Genomic DNA, 8,444 nt, shown 5'->3' on the forward strand with positions numbered 1-8,444 from the left:
CATCTCCTGTTGCAGTGACTTATTTCCCAGTGATGCAGAAATTAGGCATCTATCACACATCCCCAGGAAGGGGTGCTGGAAGATCAGATATTACTGATGTGTCCTGTGGCTGATACAGAACACTAACCTCCCTTGCTTTTGATAATTAGGATTTCCAAAATGGCTTTGAAGAGAGGGGCAGTTGTGTAAGGCGCAACGACTGCCTTAAGCAAAATCCGTGATCTAGCTCAGCGTAAGCTGCACCTTAGCATTGCCAGTAACTCCACCTATTTATTACCTTAAATATTGAAAGCAGCTCTGCTGATCCCACAGGGTGTGGTGATAAAGGCATAAAGCTTCCCTGGGATGTCATGTGCTGCCACCAGGTGACTGAGTTTCAACTAAATTCCCCCAGCAGGGACAGCAATTGCAGCTCACTCCTCTGCTCCATTCAGCACCCAGCTAGCGTGGTCTCAGTCAACTCATCACATAGACATAAAACCATAGCTATGGTAACCAGAATGTATATACTGGACCCAACATGACACAGAGCAGGGGACCAAGTCAGGGCTGTTCCAAACTGACACAGATGCAGTGTGACCTTGCTGTTTCAGTTTCCCCCACTTGAAAAATCTTTGTAGAACTTCCATTTTTGCATGTAAGGTGCTATGTAATTGCAAGTGAAGGGTCATTACTGAAGAGTGCAGGCATAAACAGTTCCATGGTATTGAAGACTCAACCAGTTATATTCCCAATCTCTATTCCTTCCCCTTTTTTAAAAATATAGTTGCTCCCACCCACTGAACAACCTCCTCCACTCTCACTAAACAATCATTCATTTTTTGATGTTGTAACATTAAGCATTCAATTGTGCTGATGGCCGGTCAAAGTGGGGAGATAGCCTTCAGTGTTTAAATGACATTTAAACACAGGCCTAACTAGAAAGATTAGTTTCATGCCCAATCAATCCGCAAAATCTCACTGTTGACTTTTTATATCCCTTTGAAATCTTGTGTGGATTAAAGTGAATATCCAAATGCACGTTTCCAAAATTAAATCTGGCTATTTGACAATAAAAAAAATTGACTGGAAGTAGTTTTCCTAATGCAGCACTCTTGGATCTGCAACAAAGAACTGTTTACAACTGATTGTCCAAGAAGCAGCCAATGCACATGGATCGCTCTATGCCTCATTTTCTCAATATATGTTGCTTTCTATTCTGTGCAGTTTGGAGAATATACAACATCCCAATCACTGCATAAGGATGTGGGGCCAGATCATAAACACTAAGACAATATAGGGTAGAATGTCCTAGTAACTGGAGATTTTCCAGTTTGCTTTAAAAGGGTTTGATTATTTTACTTATTCATGTAGAGTTGCTTGCATATTCTACATGAGTGTGACCCTCACAAGTTCAGCCACCCCTCTTTCTAAATAGATATTTAGATTTTCTTTTAAGAACAAGTTCATAATTCTAAATTGCATCACTAGTTTGGTTTTTAATGTACGAGTATGGCAAAAGAGTACAACAGGGAGATACTAGTTTTGTCTGCTCGTTTCAAACAAGATAAAGACTGAGATGGCAGAAAACTTTTCTCACAGTGATAACGCTCATGTTAATTTCAGTCTTTATTCTTCAGATTAATCCACCCATTTCACACAATGCATGTAATAAATTCAGCCAGAATCATTAATTCAAAGGACCAATAATGCTCATATTTATTAATAAACCTGTAAACTAGCAATACAAATTAAGTCAATACATCTGAGCACAAAAATAAGGAACACTAACCGAACATGGTCTTAATTTTTCAGTTATTATTTCAAATAGCCTATTAAAGTTATCTTTCAAGACTGGGTTAGTTGGATTTTTTGTTTGGGGTTTTTTGGGGGTAGGGTGGGTGGAGGGGGAGATGGAGGAGGGGACACGACAAGATTCAAACACTCCAATAAAGGTCAGTGCTGGTTTTTGTAGCAATTAATATTTCAGGTTTTGGTTCAGAAGAGATTTGTTCAGATTTGTTCAGAGATTTGGTTCAGGAGAGATTTGTGTGCCATTCGAGTTCCCATTAGAGCAGCTTTTCTCTTTACAAGCCCAGCTTGGTCCTTCTCCAATGTCTCCTTTTGGAGTTGTACCTAGAACAAAAGCAGCACACTTAGTAAGCAAGGCACACTTGAGCATATGTTACAGACTACAATCACATTCAGAATTAGCCCACCAGTAAGGAGCTAGAATCTCTTGTAAAAGGGTTAGCTGGCAATTTGTCAATTAATTTTGTTAACAGCAAATTACTTCATATTCACTTTTAAAACAATTTTCCATATGCACTTGCTTTCCTTTTTCACTAGGCATGAACCCATGTTGGTGTAATAATATCAGCAGCTTTAAAAAAAGGTGAACATTCCCACAGAGCCAAACTTACCGAGAGACAGTAGCACTGAGCATGTACATACACTGTGCCCCTTTTAGGAGAGAAGACAGTCACAAATAGCCTAGAATTCATCAGTTCAATGCTGGCAGTAAAGAACTGGTTAGCTCTTAAAATATCACCACTAGTATCACTTTAACCAAAACAAAACTCATTCCCATTCCCAACAGAAGTGGCTTCGGAGAACTCAAGGGCAGTGCACTGCAGCATGGAGAAAGCACTTTTGCAAGGAAATCCACTAAATTATTCATTCAAAACCTGCATAAGGTTATAAGTGTCATACCTGTACATGTTAATGGTTAGCGGTTTCACCAATGCATAGGTGAAATCAAAGGCAATATTAACAGAGTTACTCTCAGCAGGAAAATGGCAGTACTCCCACAGAATGAAGCACTGTAATTGCAGCCTGCTTTATCAAATATTTTTGGGCAGAAAACTGAAGGTTTTGGTGCATTAAGTGCTGGAAGAAAAAAACAACTAAAATTATGCACTTTAGTAATAATAATGTTCAACATGCTTGCAACATAGCTAGACAGATACTATGCCCCTTGTACAAACAGGTAAGTCGAGGAGCAAATGGACTTTTCCTAACAGAGGGAAAATTAGCAGTAGTGACAGCAAAAGAACCAAGCAATCCTGATTCCCAGTCTCCTAATTTAACCACTAGCTACACTCACTCAAAGAGAAAAAAAGAACTCAGCAGTGGGGAAAAAATAAGCTACAGAAATATACACATACTGATGAACAGAAGGAGTTTTTCCTGCAAAGAGCTGTGTATTTCGCCTGCACTAGTTGAGGATATGAAAAAACATAAGGCACTTTAAGAAACACAACCCTTCCTCTGCTTTACAACATTGAGTGTTGCAGACACCAAATAAAAGAGAAATACATTGTGATTGTTTTGTCTGAAGTGTTGCTGTAGTTTAAGTTTTTCTTAAAGTTTAGCACAAGCAAGTACCAACAAGCAATACATCTTAGAATAGCAGCAGACAAATGCAAGTATTTCGGTCTACACATGCATTCTAGTAATGATTTGTGGTTACAAATCCTCCAAACTTTATAGATTAGTCCATCACCAGCAGCAGACCTTCAGTGAAGCAAATTCTTTAGTAGTAAGGTTCCCCAGACACTGTATTCCAGGAATAGGGGGATGGACACTATCAGGGAAATTGCATGATTTTTCCTCACAACACATCCATGACTTCAAGGCTCTTCCACCCTCCTACCACTACTTATAGTGCAGATGGTGTTTGTATAACTAGGGGCTTTGGCCAGCACAGCTGTGTCGATCATTGACCTTCACAATCCCAACCAACATACGCCAGCAGACGCATGTAATGTAGACATGGCCCATATGTATTTTTGATCAGGTGTGGCAGCCAGCTGTGCACTCTCAGAAAGCCATAGCTGTTTTTACCTGATCTTATTGCCGGTTTTCATGCGAATCCACTGTGGGATGGGTCGGTTCTGTTTTTGCTTCTTGGCAAGGAATCGCTTGATCTTGAATGTTTTGTGGGACGACTGAAAATGAAGAGACAAAGGGAAGACACTGAAGGCACGCTCCCCTGTAACAAGTTGCATTCAGACACCTCCCTCCAGATGCAGCCTGAGCCTGTGAGGACTTGCCTACACACTGAGATATCAATGGTTTAACTAAAGGGATGAAGTTAAACAGATTCAAGTAAACTGGTGCAACTGTGGGGACACTCTGCATCAATGTAAACCCCTTCAAAGCAGCACAGGCTTAAGTTAAAAAGATTTCACCTCATAGTTAAACTGGTGCAACCCGGCCTGAGGAACATGGCCCTGACCATGACCTCAGAGGGAGCAGCATGACCTAAGTGGGATTCAATGGACACCAGCAGATCTCAATGGGTACCACAATCACAAGAAGTAGGGACCACAAATCCTGCCCTAACGCGATCACAAGCGTCTCCCATCCCACGTCGGGGGGGAGGGGGGGAGAGAGAGGAAGAGACGCTCTCTGCCCGGGTCAGGGGAGCACTCAACCCCCCGCCCCCATGGAATCAAAGCCACATGTATTGGCCTAGCGCCTCGCCGCCAGTCGGCCTCCGTCCCTTACAGGCCTGGCTGGGAGAGGCAGAGGGCTGCCGCCTCCCACCGGGGGGGGGGGAGGGTAAGGAGAGCGGGGACGGATCTGCACCGCCCGGGGACGGGCCCCACTCCCGCGGCCCCACGGGGCGCTGCTGGGCACCGAGGGACGGGAGCGCCCAGGACGTGGATGGGCAGCCCTGGGCCCCAGAGCCGGGACACTGCGGGCGAGCCCCACCCTCATGTCCTGCGCGGCCTCGCTCGCGGCAAAGAGCTGAGCCAGGCAGGGGGCGGCCCCAGGGCCGGGCCCCCGAAGCCCGGCTCACCCTCTCCTCCCCGCCATTCCACGCCGGCGGGGATCCCCCCACCCCCCGCAAGCTCGGGCCCCGGGGCCGGGCGCGGATGAGCCCGCGCAGCGGCGGATGGGGCTGGATTGTCTCACCATGGTGCGGAGCGAGCAGCCGGCTCCAGTAACGGCGTTATGGCGGCGCAGGAAAAGAAAGGACTAAGGAGCGGGCGGCGCAACAGGCAGGGACGGGGAGGCGGCTGTCGCAGGAACAGCGACACCCCGCGGCTCCCGGGGCCCATTGCAGGGCAGGCTCGCCTCGCCGCCGCACCGTGTTAAAGGGACAGTGTGTAAGGGGCAGGATCCCAGGCTCTCTGAGCAGCCGAAGCCGCTGACAGCCGCTGTCACCCGCCTCAGAGCCAATTTAAGAGTTAATTTTGAATGTTGTTCAAAACCCGAAGCCACCGACTCGCAATGCTGTTTTTGTAGGACCTACCAGCACCAAGGGGACAAGGTCTTAAGGCATGCTTGTTGTTTCTTGAATATATCTTTTGTTTTCTTAAAATAAAACCGAATAAGTCCAAAAAAAAAAAAAACAAACAAAAAAAACCCCCAACTCATTACACCGCTTTTGTGGAAATAAAAAAACGGTATGTTAGCAGTTTTTTCAAAAGTTCGCCTTACACAGTTGTCATTCCATTGTGGGCTGCTCAGGGCAGGGGCTGTGGCTTTGCTGCTGGCCCAGGACTTGTGTGGGATCAAGCAAGGTCAGTCCAGGATCTGGATGGGCAAACTTAAGGAAACACTAGAGGCAGGTGCAAGAAAGCCGTGGTAAAGTCAGTAGCTCACACTCTCCCTCCTCTGAATCTGTACTAAACCAATTCCTACTACAGCAGTGGGGATAGTTTGCTGCTAGAAATGCCACTTTTATCTCAGACATACAAAGCAGAAGGTGTGACGTGCCAACGTTTGCAGTAATTAAATATCCTTTACTACTTTGTGTAGAATATTGGTGCAGTTACTCTTCTTCAGTAGACAACTCCAGTAGTTAACATTCTGTTTTCCTAAACTCCTGGGCTTTACCTTCCAAACCTAAACCACTAATGCAGTGTTGACCTGTGCTTTGAGATAAGCTGATGCTGCACTCCTTAGCTAGCTGCTTTGCAAGAAGTGATCTCTGTGTAATTTGGAGATAAGTTTGTCAAGTATATGAAATGCTTTGAGATTGTAGTGGATGAAAGGAGCTATATAAATGTAAGATATTATTTGCTGCTGTCTTGAGTAACCTACAGTTTGCTATGTGTCATATTTAATTTGCAGAGAAATATCACTGTCCTAATTGTGGTTCAGAAAAGATGAACTCGTCACTACAACCTCTACAGCAGTAGTCAAGTTACTGTCCACCTTCACAGGGAATAGATCACTAATCACAGCCTTAGCATTAGAGGAGTCAAAAGGAATAAATGACATTTCAAGTTATACTAATATTTAAAAGCTTAAAGGTAAACAATGTCCACAACCCCCCACCCCCAAAAAAACCAACCAAACAAACAAAAAAACCTAACAGAATTCAGGGCCTATTCCCATTTTTTACCAATTATATAGCCAATCTGAAGTCAATGTTAGGAACACAGGAATAACCACTTTGAGTGATAGATTGAAAAAAATCTATTTAGTTTACCAAAGAGAAGGTTAAGGGTTGAGTTGATTACAGGTGATAAGTATCTTAACAGGGAACAAGTATAGCAGAGAAAAGTATAACACAAACCTATGGTGGGAAGCAGAAGCTAGTCATAGACTGGAAATAAGGCATAATTTTCTGACAGTGAGAGTAATTAGCCACTGGAACAAGGGTAATGATGGATTCCCCTTCACTTACAATTTTTAAATCAAGATTGGATGTTTTTTCTAAAAGATTGGCTATAGGAATTATTTTGGGGAAGTTTTGTGGCCTCTGTTATACAGGTCAGACTAAATCACAAGGGTCACTTTTAACTTTGGAACCTACTGTGTCAGATCAGTGGTCCAGCTAGTTCAGTTTCCTGTCTGCCAGTAACAGTACCAGATAGTTCACAGGAAGTTGAAAGAAAGTGTGTGATGAACAATTATAGGATAGCCTGGGCGTGGCTGTGCTGAACATCTGGCTCTCATAAAATGAGACCAAGCAGAGGTAATATAAGCAGTAGCTTAGGAAGCAAGGAAAGAAAGTGTTATTCTTTAGACTTTTTATCTTCAATAGTTAAACAAATACCCAAATACAATTTACAATGAAAATTGGTTACTTGAAAGATTCCAACTCTTACTGCATTATGTTACCTCAGAAACAGAGAATATTATGCTTTTTCAAAGTAGTTTTACTAGGGTCTGTGTAATTCAAAGATCTGTAATATAGCTGTCTGAAAGAAAAGCACGTACATTCAGTTTAAGGGACTAGCATTAAATGATGTGTGATTATATGGGTGCAGCAACTGGAATTTGGAGAGCAAACTTCTCCAAACTTTCTTATTCCAATGAACTAATTATTACAACAAATTACTCTGGACTCCGAGAAAATATCACTAGTGGTCCCAGACATCTTGCTGTATCATCTTTGGATAAGTTCTACCAGCCAGCAAAGAGATAGAGACCATTGTGGCTCTTCACTAGCTGCTAAATGATTTTTCCTGTCAGTCAACAGAGAGAAATGGGCCAAGAGGCTTGGTGATTGAAAATCAGTCCAATGTATAGGAGGGTGAACTCATTCCAGAATCAGAATGAAACTTCTACTTGTTGCATGGATGTACGCTGAAGTAGAAGGAGGATGCTACTGAAAGGTAGACTGTATAGTTCATAGGCCTGGAATTGGGAGGTATTGCAAGAAGCTGCCTCTGCTGTACATGTTGGTCTGTGAATCTAAACTTTTTAACTTGTAGGAGCTGGTGCTGCTTGCAGCGGTATAAGTTTTTTTTAATGCTAGATCAGCTTCCTAGAAGGTAAGGGAAAGGTGAGGTTATTAATAGCAGTAAAGGAAGGACTCATTTCTGCATTTGGGAAGTTTCTCTCTACTTACAGTATTTTTTTTTAAATTAAGTATCATTATGCACTGTAATTTAGCTGCAGTGATGTATTAGTTTAGTATTCTCTGCTGTTCTTAGCAGAGTCCAAGGATTTTTTTAAATTGAGTAAGGCCACTTAGTTTCACCCTTATCTCTTTATTGAGCTCAGTAACTTGTGTTTGTCTAAAGCATCTCTTCCACAAAGGCAACCAATCCAGATGTGAAGACATCAAGGAGGAGAATCTATCACTTACATTAGGAGTTGGCTGCAGTGGTTAATGACTAAATACTATTATAAATCTGTGCCTATTTTTATCAGTGAAGCATGGGCAGAGTTGTGATGAGTGATAACAGTGTTCCACGGCTTTTATGCATGGCATACTTTGATGGTAAATCAATTCTGTTCCTTTTAATCTCTATGGCTACAGTTAGGAACATAACACAAGTGACTCCCCTGCACTCCATTTTGTCACAGTACAGCGTAATTGAATGCACGATAAAGCAACACGGCAGCTAGACAGGCTCCCTCACCTGGGCTTGGCCCATTTCAACATTTTGTCAGGCCATTGAGCAGAGAGAAGTAGAGGTGGTTTATAAATGGGAATTCAGAGGAGCACTAAGGGCAATTTGACAATGTTAAATAATGTGTAATATTGGTAACAG

The 8,444-nt window shown here is 43.0% G+C and overlaps 1 protein-coding gene and 1 non-coding gene across 2 annotated transcripts; both read right to left on the reverse strand.

Annotated features, from left to right (window-relative positions):
- Positions 1-1,673: 1,673 nt before the first annotated feature.
- Positions 1,674-5,043, reverse strand: RPL39 (ribosomal protein L39). The gene is made up of 3 exons (XM_067548166.1): positions 4,903-5,043; positions 3,826-3,929; positions 1,674-2,115 (listed from the first exon to the last, which is right to left on the reverse strand). Exons 1-3 carry the CDS (start codon positions 4,903-4,905, stop codon positions 2,067-2,069), a joined length of 156 nt encoding a protein of 51 aa, XP_067404267.1. The 5' UTR covers positions 4,906-5,043; the 3' UTR covers positions 1,674-2,066.
- Positions 2,690-2,821, reverse strand: LOC137154259 (small nucleolar RNA SNORA69). The gene has a single exon (XR_010920179.1). It is a non-coding gene; the product is annotated as a small nucleolar RNA SNORA69 (small nucleolar RNA).
- Positions 5,044-8,444: the final 3,401 nt, after the last annotated feature.

This window comes from Emydura macquarii, unplaced genomic scaffold, assembly GCF_026122565.2.
Source record: "Emydura macquarii macquarii isolate MOO-44397 ecotype Brisbane River unplaced genomic scaffold, CSIRO-AGI_Emac_v2 contig_1253, whole genome shotgun sequence".
In the NCBI taxonomy this organism is placed as follows: Eukaryota; Metazoa; Chordata; order Testudines; family Chelidae; genus Emydura; species Emydura macquarii.

Bases quoted from the DNA above. Each gene is read 5' to 3' on its own strand.
- RPL39 (XM_067548166.1), bottom strand. The intron at 2,116-3,825 runs GTAAAAACAGCT...CTTTTGTTCTAG, and splicing joins AAAACCGGCAATAAGATCAG to GTACAACTCCAAAAGGAGAC.